The sequence below is a fragment of the Pan paniscus genome, chromosome 18, assembly GCF_029289425.2.
Source record: "Pan paniscus chromosome 18, NHGRI_mPanPan1-v2.0_pri, whole genome shotgun sequence".
NCBI classification, from domain to species: Eukaryota; Metazoa; Chordata; class Mammalia; order Primates; family Hominidae; genus Pan; species Pan paniscus.
Window position 1 is genome coordinate 77398695 of NC_073267.2, and position 25424 is coordinate 77424118.

Below are 25424 nucleotides of genomic sequence, written 5' to 3' on the forward strand. Positions count from 1 at the left end.
GGATCAGGATCATATCCAGGATGCCCCACATACACCAAGCCAGGCAGAGGGCAGCTCAGCTCCTGTCCCATCTGCTTTGGATATCTTTACCCAAAGGCAGGTAACCCGAAGAGCCAGCCTCCACTGCCCACAGAGCCAGGCCCAGTTGTGTTGGAGTATAGGTCAGGAGCTGTGGAAGGAGGCAGTCTGTGAGGGACTCGCTTTAGGAGTCCTCACCCCTCAGACTGCTGCAGGACATTGCCAGGCCTCTCTCCACTTCCTTCCTCAGCATACAGACTTCATGCTATCTTCAAATTCCAGGGAGTCTTAGCTATTAGGGCAGTTTCTGCTTCTCCATTTTGGGGACAAAGGCCTTGCCCAGTACAAATCTAGCCCCTCGTCCCACAGACTTCTGGATGGTATAAACCTAGTGGCAATGTAGCAACCATAGGCTAGAACCAAACCCAAGATTTGGGTCAGTGCCCTGTTAAGGGTTTTAGGATTGGTAAGGACACCACAGCTAAATCTGACATGTAAAAGGATACCCTTCCCCTGTCCCACTACGGGTGGAGGCTAAGGACCTCCTCAGATCCCACAGATTGCCTGGTGACATTGGGCACAGGGCTGGATGGTGTGCTGTTTGAGAGGACAGCATGCTCAGGAGATTTCAGTGGGAATGATCTCTAGGCTGATGTGTATTTGGGGAAGTGGGGGTGGGGAAGAGGTAGGTGCCTGCTGCCTCAAACCACCTTGTGTAAAATCTGCAATACGGCTTCTTCCATGTACCTGTGCCTGAACTGTCTGCAATAAAGAAGAATTTGTAAACTGTGGTTTCTTTCTTCCAACCTGAGGGTGCCAGGTGGGACAAGGGGATGCTGGGGGACAGTAGGGAACAATGACTGATCATTGTAGTGGGATCATCTCCCCTGCTCTTGCAATTCCTGAGTTTTATGACCTCGAGGGTAGCCTCAGGCCTTGAGTTATTCCGACCCATTCCCAAAGGGAACCTGAGGCACCTGCCAATTCAGCATATTCTGGGGGTCTGAGGGACCTTAGCATGGGCGGCTAAGTTTACCCCGTCCTAGGACCATCGGAGTCCATGCTCTGGGAGTGGGCAGGGACCTGGCGCCTTCTGAGTCGAGTAGGGCTTTGGGTGGCCCAGTGCGTGGACGCTTACTTCAGCCCCGTGGGACTTCCCTGACCTCGCGGGCACAGGGGCGGGGCCGCCGAGGGGGACTGGCTGCGGGAGGGGTTTAGGCTTCCGCCCCCAGCCCGGAACCTTTCTTCTCCGGCCCTGGCAGGTTCCGGGAGCCTCGGCTCGTGGGTGCCGGAAGTGGAGGCGGTTGGTGGGGTTGGCGGGGCTCAGCGACGCTGCGCGGGTGGCGGTTTGCGAACTGCGGGTGGACTGTGTAGTGACCGGCGTCCCGCTGTCTCGCCCCGTGGCGGGTGAACGAGGGTGCGTGGTGCGCGGTGCGCGGCGGCGGCGGAACGAACGCGGTGCGGGCGGGGCGCCCGCCGCTGGGCCCATGGCCTCCTGCGCGAGCATCGACATCGAGGACGCCACGCAGCACCTGCGGGACATCCTCAAGCTGGACCGGCCCGCGGGCGGTGAGCGGGGGTTGCGGGGGTGGGCCCCAGGCGAGCTGACAAAAGGGCGGCGCGCGTCTGAACCGCCATTGGGGCCCACAGCTCCCTTAGGACTAGCTCTGGATCCTCCCGGCGGGTAAGGGTGGACGGGGATTGACTGTGCCCCTCGAAGGGCGCAGACCCCTGGGTGTGACCCCTCCCTATCTTGTCCTCAGGCTGTTCTGCCTTGTCCTTCAGCGTCTCGGTTGAAGGTGAGGCGCCTTCTCTGAATCCGCTGGGGCCCTCTGGTTTCCTGGCCCCGAGGTCTCTAGTGTTCCTGGGACTGGCCTAGCTCCTTTTCCCTTTCGCCATGGTTCAGAGGCCTGGTCTGGGCTCCGTATATGGAATTCTGGGCCCAGGCTTAAGCGCGATGCTGAAGAGCTGCCGGTCCCCCTCCATAACTTGCCCTTCTCTCTGGAATAAAGACTCCAGGCCTCCCGTTCTGAAACTGATTTCCAGGAGGAAGGTGTCCAGTCTCAATTCCGTGTTCTTTCTGGGATGAAGGCAAATCACAGACCGCACCACCCTGACTGAATTGTGCTACAAATATCTGCAAGCCCTAATTGGTTCCCATTCATTCATATTTCGCTTTGGCTCTTAATGGTACCTCAGAACTAGTCTTGCCCCCAAAGATTCCCCAAGACACAGCTAACAGGGTTGTAATATACTGTTGTCATTGAAAGAAAGGAGTGTCTCGATACCGTGATGGGCATGGGAAGGGTGGAGGCTGGTGAGTGCAGAGTGCAGGTCTGAGAGGGGAGACTGGGCTAGGTCTTGTAATGTGAACAGGGGCTTGGGTGTCAGGAAAGGCACCCAAGGCACCTATGGAGAAGCCACCTATTAGGAAGAGGAAATAGCACGTGTGCAGGCACCAGTTTACTGACAGGTTTAGGGATCTCTGAAGTGGCCGGTGATGATGGTGTGGGCGTACAGTGGAGAATTGTGTTTCCTCAGATCTTGTTCTTACACCTGCTGGGAGGCCCAGACTGGCTGCTTCTGGAAGCAGGCACTGATGCTCACTAGGGGTGGATTCAACTAACCCCTACTTTCAGAAAATCCATCTGCTGCCTGAGACCACTCGGCCCTTTGTCCCAGGCCTGGAGTGTGTGCCCTCTTTACTCATGAGTTGGGCGTGGACCTCTCCTGCTGCTCAGCTGCTTTGTAGACTAGACTCGGCAGAGATTTGGTAGAGCCTGGCATGGCCAACCATGTACAGCCTGGGCCTGCTTTTTGGTTGTCCTCATGGTACCCTTCATGGAAGGGAGAGTTGTCAGCTTGTCCCTGAGCAGCTAAAGTGGCTCTGATCCGAATGAAGTGGCCTGGAGGCTTTCCTTATAACTACTTTGTTTATTGATTGGCACTTGATTCCCTTGTTTGCCAAGCAGCTCTTTCTTGTCTCCTGTTACTGGACGACCAGGTCAGAACTCAGACTATTGAGGACTGGGCGCGGTGGCTCACACCTGTAATCCCAGCACTTTGGGAGACCGAGGTGGGTGGATTGCTTGAGGCCAGGAGTTCGAGACCAGCCTGGCCAACATGGTTTCTTAACATGGTGAAACCTTATCTCTACTAAAAATATAAAAATTAGGTGAGCTGTAATCCCAGCTACTTGGGAGGCTGATGCAGGAGAATCCCTTGAACCCAGGGGGTAGAGGTTGCCGTGAGCCGAGATCGCGCCAAAATAATTCAAAGACTGTTGTGACTGGAAACTTGCTGTGTTCTGAATGTGAAGCCCTAGGCTCCTTGCCACCTGGGGATTTTGGAAATGGTGTCTGAGCCTATGAGAGTGTTTGAAACCCAGCCAGTTGCAAAGAACTGAAATGCTGTCTTTCCTTACTCCACACGCTGCCCCATAGTTTCTCTCCTTTTGGTCCAGCTCCTTTATGTCCCTGCCTTCTGTGTTTACTTGCCCAAGATAGCTTCTTCTGAGCCATTTCTGTGTGGAGCAGCCCCTTCCACATCTTACCAGTGCCCTTCCATGCCTTAGGAGCCCATCTTCTCTCCAAACTCTGACACTACATTGGTCTAGGCCTTGATCTCTCTCACCCAGATTCTCAACCATTCTGCATGCTATCTTAGAGTAATCTTCCCACTGGCCAGAACTGACCACATCACCTTCCCTTTTGAAACTCTTTATGGTTCTCATGGCCCACAGGGAGAGTCTAAGTGCCACGGCATCATACTTGATGCCTCTGTAGCTTTGTTTTCATTCCATCCTTCCTGTGTTTGTGTGTTCTGGTCACAATAACTGCTGTATAAAGTCTTTACTGACCCCTCCTATGCCCTCACTCAGAGTCCACAGAGTTCTTCTGTAGTGACCCAGACCTGAGTATTCACTGCCCTCAAAGGGTCCTTGATGGCTTGTACCCCTCCCCCAGGTAGAAGAGCCTCATGCTCATCCTTGGTCCTGCCTACATCAGTGTTTATGGAACGAGAGATGAACACAGGGCCCTCCTCCTCATGGACATGCTTTGCTCAGTTGAGTGTTCCTAGAGCACCTCATAGTTCTTGAAGGAAACTCTGAAAGGGGAGAGGCTTGTGGGCAGATCGAGCAACCTTATCAGAATGACCCTCTTTGTCCCCAGGCCCCAGTGCAGAGAGCCCACGGCCATCCAGTGCCTACAATGGGGACCTCAATGGACTTCTGGTCCCAGACCCGCTCTGCTCAGGTGATGGTACCTCAGCAAACAAGACTGGTCTTCGGACCATGCCACCCATTAACCTGCAAGAGAAGCAGGTCATGTGAGTACCTAGGAGACGACAATAGTGGTGATGGTGTATTTGGGGTGTCTGCTAGCTGAAGGCATGAGATGGGGAGTGAGCAGGGCCAGCAGCCTCTGCTGCTTCCTGTCTAGATGACCTGGGGTGGAGCTTGAGCTTGCACTAGGATGAGAGGCAAGGACAAGCTCAAGGGTTTGGCCTGGATACCTGGTTTAGAATGAAAGTAGGCTCATTCCCAAGGAAGGAGATGAGCAAGCGGAGCTGTGGGTCTGGGGCCAGTGGACCAGGCGAAGCTGACATTGGACTAGATACCTTCACCAGTCTGGCTATGTCCTCGCTTCCTCCCAACCCTGCCCACTGAGCCTTTGGGTGAACAAGAGACAAAGTTTTTGCACTCTTCTCCACAGCTGTCTCTCAGGAGATGATAGCTCCACCTGCATTGGGATTTTGGCCAAAGAGGTGGAGATTGTGGCTAGCAGTGACTCTAGCATTTCAAGCAAGGCCCGGGGAAGCAACAAGGTAGGTACTGGGATGCTGTGGCATATATAATGTATGGGGGGCACACCCAGCCTTTCCAGTCTCCCTCATGCTGCCAGTTCCTATGGGGACCACCTTGACACTTTCCCAGTTTCAGGAAGCCAGGGCTGGGTGCCAAGCCTCTGTGGGAGTCTGGCTCCAGGAGGTAACAGTGGGTAGCTGGACTTGCATCTGTGTCCTCTCCCATCCCCAGGGATGTTGGGGGCCACCTAGGCTCTGGGGAAGTTCCATGACTTTTCTCACCCTGGGTTCTCAGGTAAAAATTCAGCCTGTCGCCAAGTATGACTGGGAACAGAAGTACTACTATGGCAACCTGATTGCTGTGTCTAACTCCTTCTTGGCCTATGCCATTCGGGGTGAGTAAAGACAGTGAGGAGGAAGGAATGTTCTGCTGGACGTCCCACAGAGCCAGTTCCAACATCAGGCCACTCAGGCCTTAGGGGTACAATGGAAGGTTTGTCCATGCTGCCTCTTGGGGAGCTGGGTGGGAAAACCAAGCTTGAGACTCTGGTGGTGGCAGGGAGACAGGTGGGGCAGCGCTTCTGTGCTACTGCCTGAGCCTGGATACGTATTCATGGTCCACTGCTCTCCTGATTCCAGCTGCCAACAATGGCTCTGCCATGGTGCGGGTGATCAGCGTCAGCACTTCGGAGCGGACCTTGCTCAAGGGCTTCACAGGCAGTGTGGCTGATCTGGCTTTCGCGCACCTCAACTCTCCACAGCTGGCCTGCCTGGATGAGGCAGGCAACCTGTTCGTGTGGCGCTTGGCTCTGGTTAATGGCAAAATTCAGTATCCATTCCTTCCTGTGGGTGGTGGGACTGAAGAAGGGTGGGCGGAGCTGGGGTGTCACGCCTCTTCATTCACCTATCTAGCCCTTAACACCCTGCTCAGAGAAGAGATCTTGGTCCATATTCGGCAGCCAGAGGGCACGCCACTGAACCACTTTCGCAGGATCATCTGGTGCCCCTTCATCCCTGAGGAGAGCGAAGACTGCTGCGAGGAGAGCAGCCCGACAGTGGCCCTGCTGCATGAAGACCGGGTGAGGGAGCTGACATGGCGAAGAGGCGCCAGAGAAGCCATAGTGTGGGGTTGGGCTGCACACTCACCTCCCTACACTCACCTCCCTGTGCCTTCCAGGCTGAGGTGTGGGACCTGGACATGCTCCGCTCCAGCCACAATACCTGGCCTGTGGATGTCAGCCAGATCAAGCAGGGCTTCATTGTGGTAAAAGGTCATAGCACGGTAAGCCTGTGACTGCCTGCCTCCCCTGCCCTCCCCACTTCCTCATATCCATCTTCTGTTCCCTATATCCACAGCTGCCCGGGCAGCTTTACTAGCATTCTGCCCGTGGGGACTCTGAGCTCAAAGTGGCCCTCACCTGTGCAGCTTTCTCCTTATCTAGCAGCACCCTGCAGGTCTGGCCTTCTCTAGGAACCCTGTTCATTTAGTCAGTCACACAAGCATGCCAGTCCCACCGTGAGTCAGCCCAGCTCACTGCCATCCTCACTTGGGAGGGGCTTGTTCTCACCTCTAGTGAGCAAAGCTTTTTGGGTTCTTTCTAGTGCCTCAGTGAAGGAGCCCTCTCTCCTGATGGGACTGTGCTGGCTACTGCGAGCCACGATGGCTATGTCAAGTTCTGGCAGATCTACATTGAGGGGCAAGATGAGCCAAGGTAAGGCAGGGCCTCAGGGACCAGGATCCTCCCGAGGTAGCCCACCCGACCACTCACTCAGGCCCCTCATCTGCCTACCTGCAGGTGTCTGCACGAGTGGAAACCTCATGATGGGCGGCCCCTCTCCTGCCTCCTGTTCTGTGACAACCATAAGAAACAAGATCCTGAGTGAGTGAGTGGGCAGCCTAGTGGGTGGTGGGCTGGACCATGGCTCCCAGCAGGGGCCCCAGCCAGTCACTCACTGCCTTGTTGCCTTGCAGTGTCCCTTTCTGGAGGTTCCTTATTACTGGTGCTGACCAGAACCGAGAGTTAAAGATGTGGTGTACAGTATCCTGGACTTGCCTGCAGACTATTCGGTAAGCAGTGGCTGGAAGGCTGGGGGACTGGGCAGGGGCGGCAGGGTTGGGAATGTGGCTTCCTTCAGTTCTCAGGCTGATTCACTCTGCTTTGTGGCTCTCTAGCTTCTCCCCAGATATCTTCAGTTCAGTGAGTGTGCCCCCTAGCCTCAAGGTTTGCTTGGACCTCTCAGCAGAATACCTGATTCTCAGCGATGTGCAACGGAAGGTAGGCTGCCATGGGGTACCCTGGGCAGAGTTGGGATTATAGAGGAAGGCCGGGGGGCAGGTGGCGCATCACAGCCCTTAGCCTCTGAGCTCAGCTAGGAACGTTCTGCCTGTGCAGGTCCTCTATGTGATGGAGCTGCTGCAAAACCAGGAGGAGGGCCACGCCTGCTTCAGCTCCATCTCGGAGTTCCTGCTCACCCACCCCGTGCTGAGCTTTGGTATCCAGGTTGTGAGTCGCTGCCGGCTACGGCACACTGAGGTGCTGCCTGCCGAAGAGGAAAATGACAGCCTGGGTGCTGGTGAGCTGCCTCAGGGTCAGAGCTATGTGTCCATATATCTAGGGGGTTGTGGAGGCACAGAGAGGGCCAGGGGCTTCATCATCCACACTGTCCTTTCAGATGGTATCCATGGAGCCGGTGCCATGGAGTCTGCGGCTGGTGTGCTCATCAAGCTCTTTTGTGTGCATACTAAGTGAGTGAGTGGGGAGGCCCGCCAGTGTCCTGTCTGTGTCTGTCTCCACTCTACTGACCCTTGCCCTTGGAGCACTTTATTCTCCCCCTTCTTTTCCTGCAGGGCACTGCAAGATGTGCAGATCCGCTTCCAGCCACAGCTGAACCCTGATGTGGTGGCCCCACTGCCCACCCACACTGCCCATGAGGACTTTAGTGAGTAGGGCGTGAGAGGGAGGTAGGGTAAGTTGGACTGACCAGGGTCTGAGATCTAACTCAAGTGGCAACTTGCCCTGCAGCATTTGGAGAGTCTCGGCCCGAACTGGGCTCTGAGGGCCTGGGGTCAGCCGCTCACGGCTCCCAGCCTGACCTCCGACGAATTGTGGAGCTGCCTGCACCCGCCGACTTCCTCAGTCTGAGCAGTGAGACCAAGCCCAAGTTGATGACACCTGACGCCTTCATGACACCTAGCGCCTCCTTGCAGCAGGTACTCTCCCAGGGTAGGGGGACCTGGGAATGCCTCAGCCACAGGCCACAGGTCTTATTTCCTGCATCTCCCCAGATCACTGCCTCTCCCAGCAGCAGCAGCAGTGGTAGCAGCAGCAGCAGCAGCAGTAGCAGCAGCTCCCTTACAGCTGTGTCTGCCATGAGCAGCACCTCAGCTGTGGACCCCTCCTTGACCAGGTGAGGCAAGGGTCAGAGATGGAGGATGGCAGGGGCTGGTACCAGATGATGCCAAGCTCTGGCTGCTGACACCTCAGCCTTCCCCCACCAGGCCACCTGAGGAGCTGACCTTGAGCCCCAAGCTGCAGCTGGATGGCAGCCTGACAATGAGCAGCAGTGGCAGCCTTCAGGCAAGCCCGCGTGGCCTCCTGCCTGGCCTGCTCCCAGCCCCAGCTGACAAACTGACTCCCAAGGGGCCGGGCCAGGTGTGTGACTGGGTGTGTGTGTGAAGTGTGGGGAGCAGGTGGGCGGCAGCAGGGAAGGTGGGTGGTGGGCTCCTCCCAGCCCCCTGCTGCTGATCCTGCTCTACCCGACATGGTCCATGTTTCCCTGAGGTCATTTCACCCTCCTGTGTTTCCTGGTGGGTGTCTCCTCAGCCTCCCTGTCCCCACCTCCTCTTCTTGGTTGTGGCCTCGTTTTTGACCTGTATCCCCACTTCCCTGCTGCCCTGTCTCTCATTACTACTAATACCAATGCCTCGTCTCTGTGCCCCCCATCTCTGCCTCACTTCCTGTCACTTAAGCCCCCATCTTTGGCCCACCTCAGGTGCCTACTGCCGCCTCTGCACTGTCCCTGGAGCTGCAGGAAGTGGAGCCCCTGGGGCTACCCCAAGCCTCCCCTAGCCGCACTCGTTCCCCTGATGTCATCTCCTCAGCTTCCACTGCCCTGTCCCAGGACATCCCTGAGATTGCATCTGAGGCCCTGTCCCGTGGTTTTGGCTCCTCTGCACCAGAGGGCCTTGAGCCAGACAGTATGGCTTCAGCCGCCTCAGCACTGCACCTGCTGTCCCCACGGCCCCGGCCAGGGCCCGAGCTCGGCCCCCAGCTTGGGCTTGATGGAGGCCCTGGGGATGGAGATCGGCATAATACCCCCTCCCTCCTGGAGGCAGCCTTGACCCAGGAGGCCTCGACTCCTGACAGTCAGGTTTGGCCCACAGCACCTGACATTACTCGTGAGACCTGCAGCACCCTGGCAGAAAGGTGAGGAGCTTGGGAGGGGAAAAGTGTGCTAGCAGGAGGGGCTTCAGATAGATTCAGCCACGGCTGAGTTGGCCTGTCCTCCCAGCCCCAGGAATGGCCTTCAAGAAAAGCACAAGAGCCTGGCCTTCCACCGACCACCATACCACCTGCTGCAGCAACGTGACAGCCAGGATGCCAGTGCTGAGCAAAGGTGGGAGCCACTCTACACCATTGCCCTCATGGGGGATGGGCAGCAAGTGGGCAGGGGCTTACTCCTCCTTCCCCTTCCCACAGTGACCATGATGATGAGGTGGCCAGCCTTGCCTCTGCTTCAGGAGACTTTGGCACCAAAGTTCCTGCTCCACGGCTGCCTGCCAAGGACTGGAAGACCAAGGGATCCCCTCGAACCTCACCCAAGCTCAAGAGGAAAAGCAAGAAGGATGATGGGTAGGGAGAAATCCTAGGGAGGGAGGGGGTGGTCTCCAGGCTGCCTGACATAGCCTGAGGTGCTTCTCGCCTATGGCAGGGATGCAGCCATGGGATCCCGGCTCACAGAGCACCAGGTAAGTGAATGAGCCCACTTTGTACTTGTGGAACTTCACCCTGGTGGGGTGGAGAAGGGCTCTGGGCCATTCCCTGGTCTGGTGTGTGGGAATAGGTGGGGCAGGCATCGTGTGACTGTCAGTGCTACTGACAGGTGGCAGAGCCCCCTGAGGACTGGCCAGCACTAATTTGGCAACAGCAGAGAGAGCTGGCAGAGCTGCGGCACAGCCAGGAAGAGCTGCTGCAGCGTCTGTGTACCCAACTCGAAGGCCTGCAGAGCACAGTCACAGGCCACGTAGAACGTGCCCTTGAGACCCGGCACGAGCAGGAACGTATCCTTGAGACTGGTAGCACAACATGGCTTAGGGACGGGGGCAGCATTCTTGGCCTGGGAAGGAGTACACGACCTGCTCCAGGCCCGTTCCTTAGCTATGGCGCAGAACGGCGGCTGGAGCGAGCACTGGCTGAGGGGCAGCAGCGGGGAGGGCAGCTGCAGGAGCAGCTGACACAACAGTTGTCCCAAGCACTGTCTTCAGCTGTAGCTGGGCGGCTAGAGCGCAGCATACGGGATGAGATCAAGAAGACAGTCCCTCCATGTGAGTTTTGCATGCAGACTCCCTTTGGGTGGTTCAGGTGGGAGTGGGGTACCTGTCAAGCTTCTTCTCATGGCTCCACCTCACCCTCTTCCCCTCTCCCAGGTGTCTCAAGGAGTCTGGAGCCTATGGCAGGCCAACTGAGCAACTCAGTGGCTACCAAGCTCACAGCTGTGGAGGGCAGCATGAAAGAGAACATCTCCAAGCTGCTCAAGTCCAAGGTGCTATAGGGCCCAAGATGTGGGTGGAGGTGGTGGTTCCTGGGCCTAGTCAGGCCAGGCTGGGCTCAGGCTTTCAACTTGGCCCCTCCCTCTAACCCCAGAACTTGACTGATGCCATCGCCCGAGCAGCTGCAGACACATTACAAGGGCCGATGCAGGCTGCCTACCGGGAAGCCTTCCAGAGTGTGGTGCTGCCGGCCTTTGAGAAGAGCTGCCAGGCCATGTTCCAGCAAATCAATGATAGCTTCCGGCTGGGGACACAGGAATGTGAGTGGGGTCATATGGCCCAAGGTGGGAGGGGTTATCCTCTTTCCTACTGTTCCTCTCATAGTCCCTGTGGTCACCCCTCAGACTTGCAGCAGCTAGAAAGCCACATGAAGAGCCGGAAGGCACGGGAACAGGAGGCCAGGGAGCCTCTGCTAGCCCAGCTGCGGGGCCTGGTCAGCACACTGCAGAGTGCTACTGAGCAGATGGCAGCCACCGTGGCCGGCAGTGTTCGTGCTGAGGTGCAGCACCAGCTGCATGTGGCTGTGGGCAGGTGTGTGGGCAGAGTACTGGGCAAGGTGGTGGGCTTGAGAAAGGCCAGACTAGGCTCCCTGTCCACTTCACCTCACTCACTTCCCTTTGCAGCCTGCAGGAGTCCATTTTAGCACAGGTACAGCGCATCGTTAAGGGTGAGGTGAGTGTGGCGCTCAAGGAGCAGCAGGCCGCCGTCACCTCCAGCATCATGCAGGCCATGCGCTCAGCTGCTGGCACACCTGTCCCCTCTGCCCACCTTGACTGCCAGGCCCAGCAAGCCCATATCCTGCAGCTGCTGCAGCAGGGCCACCTCAATCAGGCCTTCCAGCAGGTACGATAGGCATTAGGCCCTGCTAAGGGTCACGTGTCTCTTGACAAGGCCCACATACCATACATTCTACTCCATCCACCACCTTTGCACCTTCTGGCCCCAGCAGACTGTTCTTGGTTCCCTTTGGCCTGTAGGCCATTGTCCCTGCTGCTTCCTCTTCCTGGACCCCTTTCTTCCCACCTAGCCCACCTTGCTTTACAACTACCCTTCTCAGGAACCCATTTCCCAATCCCCTAGGGTAACTACACAGCCCTACGGGCTCTCTCTGAGTCCCTCTGGAGCTCTCACTAGCCCACCCTGTGGTCATCCTCCCCCAGGCCACACAGTTCAGACAAGCAGACATTCCATCCTGATATTTGCTATAAACACTGCCGCTTTTTTCTCCTCCAGGCGCTGACAGCTGCTGACCTGAACCTGGTGCTGTATGTGTGTGAAACTGTGGACCCAGCCCAGGTTTTTGGGCAGCCACCCTGCCCGCTCTCCCAGCCTGTGCTCCTTTCCCTCATCCAGCAGCTGGCATCTGACCTTGGCACTCGAACTGACCTCAAGCTCAGGTAAGTGGGGACAGCCAGGGATGGGGAGATGAGCTGGGGAGTGGGGCGGTGGGAGGGAGCAGTTTGAAGCTGACGCCCACTTCTGCCTGAATCCTCTCCCTAATTTTCCCCACCAGTCCTTTCTGCCTTCACCCAGAGGGTTCCCTCTGGGCCTCGGTGCCACCAGGGGGCGCTCCCGTCTGCTGGCACCCACCTGTAGCCTGTCCTTTCCCCCCCATCCCCAGCTACCTGGAAGAGGCCGTGATGCACCTGGACCACAGTGACCCCATCACTCGGGACCACATGGGCTCCGTTATGGCCCAGGTGCGCCAAAAGCTTTTTCAGTTCCTGCAGGCTGAGCCACACAACTCACTTGGCAAAGCAGCTCGGCGTCTCAGCCTCATGCTGCATGGCCTCGTGACCCCCAGCCTCCCTTAGCTGCTAAGCCTGCCTTGCCCAGGGGTGGGATGGCACTGAAGGCCAGCAGACAGGCCTAGGCTGAGGCAGGGTCACGGCTGGCCTTTACCTGCTCAGGCCCCCATCTCTGGGGTGTTTGGGGGTCAGGGAGCAGGGAGCACTGGCCGTGGTCTACAGGGTGTGGTAGTCAGAAGGTTTAGGCTGGGCCCAGGGCAGGTATTGCGCCTGCTTAGGTTCTGCCATGCCTGGAGCATGACCCTGAGATCGTGACACCACTTGAGTGGAATTTTCCATGTTCCTTTTTACCTCTAATTTGGATCTTTTTGTTTTTGAAAAACATTGAGAAATTCAATTAAATGCTTTTGGAATAAAATGGAGTATGTGTGTGCTTTTGGTTTGTCTTTGGTGTGACTCTCATAACTGCCGTCTGTTCGTTCTCTGCCCATCTCTTCCCCGTGGAGCTCTGTCGAGGCCAACCCAGCCAAGGGGCCGGGTTACCCACTCATCTGCTCCAACTGCCTTCCCAGATCTCCCTTCTCCCTCCTTCTATGGGGTGAGGGTCCAGGGGCCTGCCCAGCACCAGCCTGTGCTCCTGCGAATTTCTGCTCTCTGAGGTCTTCTCGCTCCTTTTCCCATCTGGGTGTTGGAGGCGGAGCCGCCGGCTGGGTTCGGAGCCCCACCCCCAGCTCCCATCCAATCACCGTCCCTGCCTCCGGGGGCTGGGCGGACGGGCTGCACTCCAAGCAGCTAGCTCCCGCACTAGGCTCTCAGCCAGGGATGATGCGCTGCTGCCGCTGCCGCTGCTGCTGCCGGCAACCACCCCATGCCCTGAGGCCGTTGCTGTTGCTGCCCCTCGGTGAGTGCGGGCGTCCGGGGCCCGGGCCACACCCCCTTCTCGCCCAGCCAGGCCAGGCTGGGCATAGGGTGTGTGGGAACGCTGGGTGCCAGGGTGGAGAAGAGTTGTAAGGGCTCCAAGAAGGTGTGCTGGTGACTTCAGGACAGAAAGTGAGAGGCACAAACAGCCCCAGTTATGGGAGAAGGACTCCAAAATTTGCATCCCCTCTTATGATAAAGGGAGACATGCCAATGGCAGGACTTATAGACCAGTCGTAGGATCCCTAAGTCCTCTCTGAGGGTCTGGCCTGGATCCCAATACCTCTGCATCCTGCCTTGTCTCTCCAAAAATATTTATCTTTAGAGAGAGTTCGGAGGGCCAAGCAAAGCTTGTCTAAACCGCAGAGAGATGCACCTGTTCCTGGTCCGGGGCCTCTGGACCTCCCTCCCCTCCACCCTGTCCTGACTCCTTTACATGGACCCTTGTCACCCCACCTGCGGCCCCAGAAGCTCAAAGGAAGAGCTGACCTGGGGGACACAACACCCCCTTCCCCTGTACAAATCCCAGTCTGGGTCCTACCTTGAAGGGGGCCTGGGTAGGTAATCCCCAGACTTGCCCTTTAGTTCCCTGGGGCACCCTTTTTCCGCTGAGTCACATCCCCAGAGTGCTCCCAGGTAAACAAGCCCCTGGGGGCTGGGGGATGGGCCTGGCTCATCCTATCTACCATTCCTTCCCCACCCCACCCCCGCCCCACTTCTAGTCCTTTTACCTCCCCTGGCAGCAGCTGCAGCGGGCCCAAACCGATGTGACACCATATACCAGGGCTTCGCCGAGTGTCTCATCCGCTTGGGGGACAGCATGGGCCGCGGAGGCGAGCTGGAGACCATCTGCAGGTACCGGCGGGTGTGAGGCAGTGGCCCAACCTGTGCCACCATTGGGGACTGAACCTTTTATTTCCCAAGCTAAAGTCTCCTTGCCTCACCTAATCCCCCTAATCCCACTCCCTTAACAGGTCTTGGAATGACTTCCATGCCTGTGCCTCTCAGGTCCTGTCGGGCTGTCCGGAGGAGGCAGCTGCAGTGTGGGAATCACTACAGCAAGAAGCTCGCCAGGCCCCCCATCCGAATAACTTGCACACTCTGTGCGGTGCCCCGGTGCATGTTCGGGAGCGCGGCACAGGCTCCGAAACCAACCAGGAGACGCTGCGGGCTACAGCGCCTGCACTCCCCGTGGCCCCTGCGCCCCCACTGCTGGCGGCTGCTCTGGCTCTGGCCTACCTCCTGAGGCCTCTGGCCTAGCTTGTTGGGTCGGGTAGCAGCGCCCGTACCTCCAGCCCTGCTCTGGCGGTGGTTGTCCAGGCTCTGCAGAGCGCAGCAGGGCTTTTCATTAAAGGTATTTATATTTGTAGTAAGCTCCTTCCTTTCTCCTGGCTGTGGCCTTGCTTGCGGCTGGGGCCAGGGACTCCTAGAAACTGATTCTTTGCTTGGATGGAATGGGCGGGGCTGAGGGCCACCACAGGGGCCCTCAATCTTCCTCCTTACAAACACTCATTTCCCAGTGGCAGCGCAAAGCTTTCCATTTCATGCAGGTCCCAAGAGCTCCTCCAGTGGAGACTGGAGATCTGCCAGAATGCACAGTCTTCCTCTACCTTCCTGTGCGGGCTGAGATCGGGAGGGTGGGGTCTCAGCCCTGCACTCCTAGCACTGCCTACCCCTTCTATCCTGGCCCCTGGGGGCCAGGTGAGCTGGTGAAGTGCCCTTGATCTCAGCCCCACCCCCTCCCCAGCCTCTGGGCTCCTGACCATTTCACCTCCTCCTCTCTCTGCCTGTCACCTCAGCCTTCAAGGCATAGCACAGACTATGTGCTCAGTCCCTTCCTCTGTTTTTCTGGTCTGAGGGAGGCCTGTTCTAGAAGGTGGGGAGCCTTTGTTGAAGTCCACATTCAAGCCCCTGATGTGACCTGAAGTGGCAAAAACTGGAGTCACCATAAGGGTTCCTCTGGCCTCTGCTCTCCACAAGCTTGTTCTTTGAGAAGAGGTAGGCAGTGTGTAGTCAAAACAATTGCAGAAGGCTTTCTGGAAGCCGTGGAACAAAAGCATGTGGTGTGCGAGGAGCCTCTCTTCATACCGGTGGAAAGGAAGAGCAAAATCAGCTAGGCAGGAGGAATCTGAGGAAGGAGAAAGCCTTCTGGGGGTAGGACCCTCTTCTGATCAGCCTTCTCCCACCACCACCAGGATCCTATTCCAAGCCATTACCCCACGGTTTACAGAGGCACTGCCATAGTCTCCTCATTGACTTCTATTATCACTCCCTCCACTTTATTCTTTACTTTCTTTTTTTTTTTTTCTTGTCACCCAGGCTGGAATGCAGTGGCACAATCTCGGCTCACTGCAACCTCCGCCTCCCGGGTTCAAGCAATTCTCCTGCCTCAGCCTCCCTAGTAGCTGGGATTACAGGTGCCCGCCACCATGCCCGACTAATTTTATATTTTTAGTAGAGATGGGTTTTGCCATGTTGGCCAGGCTGGTCTCGAACTCCTAACCTCAGGTGATCCGACCCCCGTGGCCTTCCAAAGTGCTGGGATTGCAGGTGTGAGCCACCATGTTTGGCCTTATTCTTTACTTTCTTTCTTTTTTTTTTTGAGACAGAGTCTCCCTCAGTCGCCCAGGCTAGAGTGCAATGGCGCGATCTCTGCTCACTGCAAGTTCCGCCTCCCGGGTTCACACCATTCCCCTGCCTCAGCCTTCCGAGTAGCTTGGACTACAGGCGCCCGCCACCACGCCTGGCTAATTTTTTTTGTATTTTTAGTAGACGGGGTTTCACCGTGTTAGCAAGGATGGTCTCGATCTCCTGACCTCGTGATCCACCCGCCTCGGCCTCCCAAAGTGTTGGGATTACAGGCGTGAGCCACCGCACCCAGCCTATTCTTTACTTTCTAAATTGAAAAACTCAGCCAGGCATAGTGGCTCAATCTTGCAGTATCACCTCCTCTAGGAACTATTCCCTAACCCTGACTACAAGCTGAATCAGAAGGCTCCTCTAGGTCCACACAGCTCCTGGATTCCCTTCTGCCTCAGTACTGATAGCACTAGCTTGTTATTGTCTAGGTACAGGTCAGAATTCCCCACTGTGGATTCCCCAAGGGCAGGAAGTCCTTTTTGTCAGAATCCTCGTTGTGTCTCTAGCATCCAACCTAGGGCTGGATATAAAGGGTGCACTTGTGGGAGGGTGTGGAATGAAACATAGAACTCTTAAGTCCAGCATGGGTAGTGCTACAGTAAGCAAGAGCTTGGACTGAGAATGACCCCACTGTGGAGGTGTGTCATCTTGGGGTGGCACCTTTACTCTGGGCATACTGCTGGGAAGGATGGTGCTGGGGCTGTATACCCCAGAAGTCTTCCAGAGCTGGTCTTGGATGGCTAGGAGCAGGGGCCTGGCTGTTCTGGCCAGCCATCAGGGAGATTACCATCCTCCTGCTGTGACCTACTTTTCCCCTGGTTTTTGCTCTCTAAGTCCCTACTTTTCCATGGAATAGAGCGGGGCTTGGGGAGGGGGGAAAGAATCTGCTCTCTGGCTAGGGGCTTAAGGGCTTTGTGTGTTTTATCCTAGAGCTGGAGGAGAGGGGTGGGCTGATAGCCAAGCTGGCTGGGCCCTGGGCACAGCTGCCCAGGCCAGAGCATCATGGTGATGGTGTTTCTCACATTTGCAGCACCGTGGACAAGGAGTACCTTATTGTTCTGAGAGAGCCTGGGGGATGGATGTCCTGAGCCCAGTCCCCTCTGCATTAATATATCTCTTCACCTAAGGACCTCCCTCCTGCTCTTCTCCAGAGCCCAGAACAGCACATAGTAAGGGTTCAATAAATATTTGTTAATTAATGCGCTGAATGTCTGTAAAACAGGAGTGTTGTGTAGATTTCTGAGTGCCATCAACCCTGGAATTCATATTACTTTTAACCCTCACAACAACTCTGTAAGGTCAGGATTATGACCGCCCCTTATATTTTATTTTATTTTTTGAGACAAGGTCTCATTCTGTCACTCAGGCTGGAGTGCAGTAACTCAGTCCTGGCTCACTGCAGCCTTGACCTCCTGGGCTCAAGCGATTCTCTAGCCTCAGCCTCTTGTGTAGCTAGGACTATAGGTCTGTGCTACTAAACCCAGCTAATTTTATATTTTTGCAGAGACAGGGTCTCATTATGTCACCCAGGGTGGTCTCGAACTCTTGACCTTAAATGATCCTCCTCCCTCAGCCACCCAAAGTGTTGAGATTACAAGCACAGAGCTATCCTCATTATATAGCTAAGAAAAATGAGGCTTATGGGCCGGGCATGGTGGCTCATGCCTGTAACCCCTGCACTTTGGGAGGCTGAGGCGGGTGGATCACCTAAGGTCGAGAGTTCGAGACCAGCCTGACCAACATGGAGAAACCCTGTCTCTACTAAAAATACAAAAAATTAGAATTAGCCGGGTGTGGTGGTGCATGCCTGTAATCTCAGCTACTCAGGAGGCTGAGGCAGGAGAATTGCTTGAACCCAGAAGGCAGAGGTTGCAGTGAGCTGAGATCATGCCATTGCACTCTAGCCTGGGCAACAAGAGTGAAACTCCATCTCAAAAAAAAAAAAAAAAAAAGAAAAGAAAAGAAAAATGAGGCTTATGGCCCAGCGCAGTGGTCCATGCCTGTAATCCCAGCACCTTGGAAGGCTGAGGTGGGAGGATAACTTAAGGCCCTGTCTAAATAAATAGGCCAGGCATGGTGGCTCAGGCCTATAATCCCAGTGCTTTGGGAGGTCAAGGCTGGCGGATCACCTGAGGTTGAGAGTTCGAGACCAGCCTGACCGACATGAAGAAACCCTGTCTCTACTAAAAATACAAAATTAGGCCGGGCACAATAGCTCATGCCTGTAATCCCAGCACTTTGGGAGGCTGAGGCAGGAGAATTGCTTGAACCCAGGAGGCGGAGGTTGCAGTGAGCCGAGATCGTGCAGTTGCACTCCAGCCTGGAAAACAAGAGCGAAACTCCGTCTCAAAATACATAAATAAATAAGCAAGTCAGGCATGGTGGTGCATGCCTGTAGACTCAGCTATTTGGGAGGCTGAGGTGTAGCGGGATTTTAAGGAATCAGAGAGACCAGTGGGGTTCAGGAGGATATTTATTAATTATTTAGGTGCATCGGCCCAGTCAGATTAACATCCAAAGGACTGAGCCCTGAACAAAGAGTTAAGTTACCTTTTAAGCATTTTGTGGGGCGGGGGGAGATCTGTGCAGGGGGAAGCATATTACAGAAGCAAGAAACAAAGACAGTTATTAAATTAATTGAGACATGCATTACATCATTTCTTTTTTTTCTTTTCTTTTTTTTTTTTTGAGACAGAGTTTCACTCTTGTTGCCCAGGCTGGAGTGCAATGGCGTGATCTCAGCTCACTGCAACCTCTGCCTCCCGGGTCCCGGTTCAAGCAGTTCTCCTGCCTCAGCCTCCTGGGTAGCTGGGATTACAGGCACGCGCCACCACACCCAGCTAATTTTTGTATTTTTAGTAGAGACGGGGTTTCACCATGTTGGCCAGGCTGGTCTCGAACTCCTGACCTCATGATCCGCCCGCCTCGGCCTCCCAAAGTGCTGGGATTACAGGCGTGAGCCACTGCGCCCGGCCGCATTACATCATTTCTTACTTTTCAAGGAGAAGCATGTTTTATGACTTGAGTTTATCTGTCTAGTGACCTTGTAACTGCACAGCTAGTGAAACAGGGTCTTCACAATGCCTGGGAAAGGAGGAGAGATAAGGCTTCCTAGCCACAGAAAAACAGGCAGTTAATTTTTAAAGGACTCCAGCTCTTTCTCTTTCTCAGGGGGAATTGGGTTTTCTTACATACAACTGAGTTTCTACTTAAACATTCTTTAATTTCTTTTAATTCCTGTTCCAGAGGCAGGAGGATCCCTTGAGCCTAGGAGTTCGAGGTTACAGTGAGCTTTGATTGCTGCCATGCACTCCAGCCTGGATGACAGAGCAAGACCCTGTCTCTATTAAAAAATTTAAAAAGGCCAGGTGCAGTGGCTCACGCCTGTAATCCCAGGACTTTGGGAGGCTGAGGCCAGTGGATCACCTGAGGTCAGGAATTCAAGACCAACCTGGCCAAAATTTAAAAAATAAAATGAGGCTGATGAGGCAGATGTCTTGCTTAAAGTCAAACAGCTCTGGAAGTGTCAGAGCTGGGATTTGATCCCAGGTATGTTTGGCACCAAAGTCTATACCCTTAATTATTGCACTAGACTTTTGGAAACAATTTTTTAACTTTTTTTTTTTTTTTGAGATGGAGTTTTACTCTTCTCGCCCAGGCTGGAGTGCAATGGCGTGATCTCGGCTTACTGCAACCTCTGCCTCCCAGGTTCAAGCAATTCTCCTGCCTCAGCCTCCCAGGTAGCTGGGATTACAGGCGCCTGCCACCACGCCTAGCTAATTTTTGTATTTTTGGTAGCAATGGGGTTTCACCATGTTGGCCAGGCTGGTCTCCAACTCCTGACCTCAGGTGATCTGCTCACCTGGGCCTCCCAAAGTGCTGGGATTACAGGCGTGTGAGGCACCGCGCTGGGCCACCACTGTTCTTTTTAAATGAAATCTTGTAAGAAACCTTACTACGGCTGGGCATGGTGGCTCACGCCTGTAATCCCAGCACTTTGGGAGGGCGAGGCGGGCGGATCACAAGGTCAGGAGATCGAGACCATCCTGACTAACATGGTGAAACCCCGTCTCTACTAAAAATACAAAAAATTAGCTGGGCACAGTGGTGGGCGCCAGTAGTCCCAGATACTCGGGAGGCTGAGGCAGGAGAATGGCGTGAACCCAGGAGGCGGAGCTTGCAGTGAGCCGAGACTGCGCCACTGCACTCTAGCCTGGGTGACAAAGCGAGACTCTGTCTCAAAAAAATAAAAATAAAAATAAAAATAAAAATAAAAAAAAAGAAAATTAACCGGGCATGGTGGCAGGCGCCTGTAATCCCAGCTACTCGGGGAGGCTGAGGCAGGAGAATTGCTTGAACTTGGGAGGCAGAGGTTGCAGTGAGCCGAGATTGTGCCATTGCACTCCAGCCTGACAACAAGAGCGAAACTCCATCTCAGGAAAAAAGAAAAGAAAGAAACCTTACTACATAAAATAGACAACAATTTTTTTTTTTTTTTTTTTTTTGAGACGGAGTCTCACTCCATCGCCAAGGCTGGAGTGCAGTGGTGCAATCTCAGCTCATTGCAACCTCTGTCTCCCAGGTTGTAGCTATTCTCCTGTCTCAGCCTCCTGAGTAGCTGGGACTACAGGAGCCTGCCACCAAGCCTGGCTAATTTTTGTATTTTTAGTAGAGACAGGGTTTCACCTTGTTGGTCAGACTGGTCTCAAACTCCTGACTTCAGGTGATCCACCTGCCTTGGCCTCCCAAAGTGCTGGGATTACAAGTGTGAGCAGTGGCGCCCAGCCGACGACAATGTTTTATTGGTGTTAATTTATTTTTAGGTTTAAAGTATAACATTAGCTTATACAGTCAATCAAAGACAGTTCCATGTGCAAAGTACATACTCAATAAAGATTTGAATACAGAGCTACTGAAATGGGGAAGATGGATGGAGGTTACAATGCACTTACCATCTGCAGCACCTATTTTAACCCCTCCAAGTTGGGTTGACTGTAAAATGAACCAGTTCTGATCCTATAGAGAAGTCATTGTGAATGGTAACAATTTTTTAAAAATCCGCTTGCTTTTCAGACTCGGCATATAAATTAAATTAACAACAACAAATAACCATGAGTCCAGAAGTTGGCCCAAGATTGACTTCACCTATCTACAAATTAACCCTTTGCATCTCTTCTTTAATGGAGGCCAAACTCAACACATGGAGTGTTGAAATTATTCTAAGTGCAGTTTTAAAAAATAGATTTTGTTAATGAAAATTAAGTCTATCCTTTGCGGAGTTCCAGAGGCACTTCCAGAAACCTCTGTTGGAAAGCATTGTTTACCCAAGCTCGCATTACAGAGTCCCCTTTCCCCCAACCAGAAACTTGAAACTTTCTCCCTATTTCCCGCGATCCTTCCTTTTTCTATCACCGACCCGTCTCGCAGGCAGCGGTCAAGTTACTTTGAGCGACAAATAGACCCACCCCCTCAGGAGAGTGCCCGTCCCCGCCCCGAAGAGGTTGATTGGCAGGCCACGCTCGGAGATCCGCCAGCCGCGTAGCCCAGTTTCGGGAGAGTCCGCCCCCGTCCCGCCCCGTAGGTTTGTTTTGGCGTCAGCTGCGCGCTGTGATGACGCCACGACGCTAACGCCCGAGAATGGCGGCGGCGGCGGCGGCGGCCGCTGCCACTGCCCGGAGATGGCCGGCAGAGCCGCCGAGACGCCGAAGAGCCCGCCGCCCGCGCGAGGTGAGGCGGCCCGGCCCAGGACGACGGCCCGACGGGCGGGAGGGGCAGCCGAACTGTGGTCGTGGTCGCTTTCTGGCGCTCCGGGGCCTGCCTCTGGTCAGCCTGCAGCGTCGGCCCGTGCCCCGTGCGCCAGGGCCTACAGGGTTGGAGAGCAAGCCGGGCGATGGCTGCTCGGGTTCCCGGCGTCCGAGTCTGGACTGGCCTCGGAACGTGCTGTCGTGCTGGATAGCCCGTCTCCAGGCCCGCCTGGGCCTGGTGGACGTGGTCGGTTGCCCTGCCTGCTTGCTGTTCAGGCGCCCCGCGTCCAGAGCGGGTCAGGTTGATCCAACCTGGTTGTCCTTGTCCTTACTGCCTTCTAGCGCCCGGCGCCTACTCCACACCCCTCCTTTGCGTCTGCCAGGGGCCGGCGGGGCAGCTGATCGCTTCCTTGTGCAGGCTGGGAAATAGCAGGTCTGAGTCCAGCTGGGTTGCCTGCTTGGCAAGCTTGTCATTCCTCTACCTGCAAGGGGAAGCCTAGTCCCGCACACTTAGTCCCCCTCCATAAAGCGGCTGAAGTGATAATTCCCACCTGAAAATCTGAGTAAGTCCTTCACTGCCTGAAACTAGTTCCTTAGTGCCTTCAGGACAAAGGCCGCACTTCTTAGCAAGGCATTCAGGGCTCTTCGTAATCTGGTGAAGCTTTAACCAGCCAATCAACCCCGGAGCACTTCTGTGCTCCCTTTACGTAGTTTATTGTTGTTAAAACGTGTGGCGCTCCTGTTAGCTCTGGTTTCATACCTTTGTGTTTTAGTATTACTAATTTTGAGACAAGGCCTCTATTGCCCAAGCTGGAGTGCAATGGCTCATTCATAGCTCACTGCAGCCTTGAACTCCTGGACTCAAATGATCTTCCCGCCTCAACCTCCCGAGTAGCTGAGACAAGAGGCACTCCCCTCCACGCCTGGCTAAGTTTAAAATTTTTTGTAGAGCCTGGGAGTCTGGCTTTGTTGCCAGAGCTGGCTTCAAGAGACCCTCCTGCCTAGGCTCCTAACATATTGAGATTATTAATACAAGTGTGAGCCACTGTGCTTGGTCCCCTTGTGCTTTAGATAACGCAGTTTTCTCAGTTTGCTATACACTGCCTTCCACCCCACCGACCACCTACCAGTGTTGGAAACTTACATCTGTCCTATAAAATCCACCTGAGATGTCACTTCCTAGGAAAAAAATCTACCTTGCTTGGCATGTAACCATTAACTCCTCTATATCCATGCTGCTACTATTGAGTACATCCTGTTGTGTCACATGGTGGTCTTCTGTCTGCCTATGTCTGGCTCTGTGCCTGGCATAAAATAGGGGCTAGCCTCCAGTAGCATTTGCTGAATGCTGACTTATGAATGGATAGATTCAACTGTATTTTTGAGCACCTATCAGGGCTAGGATCTGAGATGAGCACAGCAAATGCCAGCGTATGTGTGTGGTAGGTAGTACAGCCTCTTAATCCTGGATAGTCCAAAATCTCCTGGGATAATTTTGTGATACAAAATCAAGAGCCTCACTGTCTGAGTTAGTTTTTTTTTTTTTTTTTTTTTTTTTTTTTTTTTTTTTTGAGACGGAGTTTTGCTCTTTTTGCCCAGGCTGGAGCAATGGCACGATCTTGGCTCACTGCAACCTCTACCCCCCAGGTTCAAGTGATTCTCCTGTCTCAGCCCCCAGAGTAGCTGGGGTTACAGGCAAGCACCACTATGCCCAGCTAATTTTGTATTTTTAGTAGAGATGGTGTTTCACCGTGTTGGCCAGGCTGGTCTCGAACTCCTGACCTCAGGTGATCCACCTGCCTCGGCCTCCCAAAGTGCTAGGGTTGCAGGCATAAGCCACTATGCCTGGCTGAGATTTTTTTTTTTTTTTTTTAAACAGAGACGAGGTCTTGCCATGTTGCCGAGGCTGGTGTCGAACTCCTGGGCTCAAGCAGTCCTCCCACCTTGGCCTCCCGAAGTTTTAGGGTCACAGGCAAGAGCCACCACACCTGACCCACTCTTTGAGATTTTGATGAAGAAGATCTGGGGTAGGAATCTGTTTTTTTTTTTTTTTTTCTGAGATGGAGTCTTGCTCTGACACCCAGGCTGGAGTGCAGTGGTGCTATCTCGGCTCACTGCAACCTCTGCCTCCCAGGTTCAAGCAATTCTCCTGCCTCAGCCTCCCGAGTAGCTGGGATTACAATCACGCACCACCACGCCCGGCTAATTTTTCTATTCTTAGTAGAGACGGGGTTTCATCCTGTTGGCCAGGCTGGTCTCGAACTCTTGACCTCGTGATCCACCCGTCTCAGCCTCCCAAAGTGCTGGGATTACAGGCGTGAGCCACCACGTCTGGCCAGGTATCTGTATTTTGAGAAAACTTCCCAGGTAACTTTACTGTGCTTCCTCATTGAAGATCTTTGTCATTGCCTAAGAAAACTGTTGTCTCCTTTGTCCAGTGAGAAGGCCTTGCCTTGTGGACTCCTGTTGTGGTCTCATGCCTAGAAGCATGGGCTTTGGTGTCAGAAAGACCTGGATTCAGTTTCTGGCTTTTCTGAAATCTTGAGGTTCTCTAAGTCCTAATTTCCTTATTCCAAAATAGGAATCATCGTGCCTACTACATGTGCTTGTAGAGAGGAGTGAGATGGTACATATAAGATCCTTAGCAAAGTTGGCACTCAGTTAATGGAAGCCACTTTTATTACTAATGGCTCCTCTTCCCAGAGTTTCCCTTGTCAAAAGAAGGTCTTGTCTTCTTTTTTCTTTTCTTTTTTTTTTTTGAGACGATGTCTCGCTCTGTCGCCAGGCTGGAGTGCAATGGCGTGAGCTCGGCTCACTACAACCTCCGCCTCCCAGGTTCAAGCAATTCTCGTGTCTCAGCCTCCTAAGTAGCTGGGACTACAGATGCCTGCCACCACACCTGGCTAGTTTTTGTATTTTTAGTAGAGATGAGGTTTCACCGTATTGCTCAGGCTGGTCTCAAACTCCTGACCTCAGGTGATCCACTCCCCTCGGACTCCCAAAGTGCTGGGATTACAAGCATGAGCCACCACAACCGGCTAGAAGGTCTTGTCTTAATAAGCGTGTTTGTTCTTCAGGGTTAGTTGTGTGTAGGAAGCTGCTTTGTATTGTATGATTTCCTCAAGGTCATTTCTGGTCATCAGGGAAAACTGACAATAGTGTGCTGCTTTTTTTTTTTTTTTTTTTTTGAGACGGAGTTTTGCTCTTGTTGCCCAGGCTGGAGTGCAATGGCTCAATCTTGGTTCACCGCAACCTCTGCCTCCCGGGTTCAAGCGATTCTCCTGCCTCAGCCTCCTGCAATATGGTGCCTCTAAATCAGGGTTGATTCGGTTGGCCATACCCCTAGAAGAGATTTGGAATGCTGATTCACTAGAGGGTGGGTTTGCTGAATAAGCACATTGTCTAGGTCTAATTGTAGTTTTGTGCTTGTTAAGTTGCATAAATGAGCTAGAAAAAGTGCAGCCTTCAGGAAACCTGTTTGCATCTGACACTGAGCTCCAGTTGCACTTCACCTCAGGCATCTGGTTGGCATCTAGAACAGAATGCCCCTACAGAAGTAGGTGCTGGAGTTCTCTATCATAATCACAAGTTCATAGTTAAATGAGTGAGACTTTGGTTTGGCCTTCTGTTTTACTTTGGAAGTGTGAGTGTGTAATATGGGCAACTTAGGTCCTCTTCACAGCTTCTCAGCTGTATGATGTGAATGGGCTATAGGTGTGCCAAAGTATCGACCCTTAAGCTTCAGGATAGCTGAGAACAGCTGTCTCCACTGACTCCCGG

General features: G+C 54.1%; 3 protein-coding genes across 7 annotated transcripts in view; all 3 read left to right on the top strand.

Moving 5' to 3' along the window:
• Positions 1-1222: 1222 nt before the first annotated feature.
• EDC4 (enhancer of mRNA decapping 4) lies at positions 1223-12764 on the top strand. 3 transcript variants are annotated; one of them, XM_003812171.5, is made up of 29 exons: positions 1223-1587; positions 4191-4347; positions 4734-4845; positions 5120-5219; positions 5464-5653; positions 5756-5903; positions 6002-6106; positions 6427-6536; positions 6621-6704; positions 6797-6892; positions 6998-7100; positions 7218-7398; positions 7498-7570; positions 7673-7764; positions 7848-8035; positions 8111-8232; positions 8324-8477; positions 8818-9251; positions 9337-9441; positions 9525-9677; positions 9757-9793; positions 9928-10105; positions 10214-10369; positions 10472-10587; positions 10689-10854; positions 10939-11125; positions 11218-11437; positions 11828-11991; positions 12216-12764. In XM_003812171.5, the coding sequence occupies exons 1-29, from the start codon at positions 1506-1508 to the stop codon at positions 12406-12408; spliced, it is 4206 nt and encodes a 1401-aa protein (XP_003812219.2). In that variant the 5' UTR covers positions 1223-1505; the 3' UTR covers positions 12409-12764. The 3 variants fall into 3 exon arrangements, with proteins under 3 accessions (XP_003812219.2, XP_008962822.2, XP_063453734.1); XM_008964574.4 differs by having other exon boundaries at positions 1288-1587; positions 9928-10369; XM_063597664.1 differs by lacking the exons at positions 10939-11125; positions 11218-11437; positions 12216-12764 and having other exon boundaries at positions 1291-1587; positions 9928-10369; positions 11828-11985.
• Positions 12765-12920: 156 nt separating this feature from the next.
• On the top strand, positions 12921-17071 carry NRN1L (neuritin 1 like). 3 transcript variants are annotated; one of them, XM_008964573.5, is made up of 4 exons: positions 12921-13243; positions 14004-14115; positions 14235-14614; positions 16931-17071. In XM_008964573.5, exons 1-3 carry the CDS (start codon positions 13165-13167, stop codon positions 14518-14520), a joined length of 477 nt encoding a protein of 158 aa, XP_008962821.1. In that variant the 5' UTR covers positions 12921-13164; the 3' UTR covers positions 14521-14614; positions 16931-17071. The 3 variants fall into 3 exon arrangements, with proteins under 3 accessions (XP_008962821.1, XP_003812225.1, XP_024781649.1); XM_003812177.6 differs by having other exon boundaries at positions 13983-14115; positions 16931-17069; XM_024925881.4 differs by lacking the exon at positions 14235-14614 and having other exon boundaries at positions 13983-14115; positions 16931-17070.
• Positions 17072-21472: 4401 nt separating this feature from the next.
• The window catches only part of PSKH1 (protein serine kinase H1), a 36192-nt gene continuing 32240 nt past the window's right edge, over positions 21473-25424 (top strand). Inside the window, exon 1 of the mRNA XM_034940475.3 lies at positions 21473-21627. The gene's annotated coding sequence lies outside the window, so the exon portion shown is untranslated. The remainder of the gene's footprint in view (positions 21628-25424) is intronic.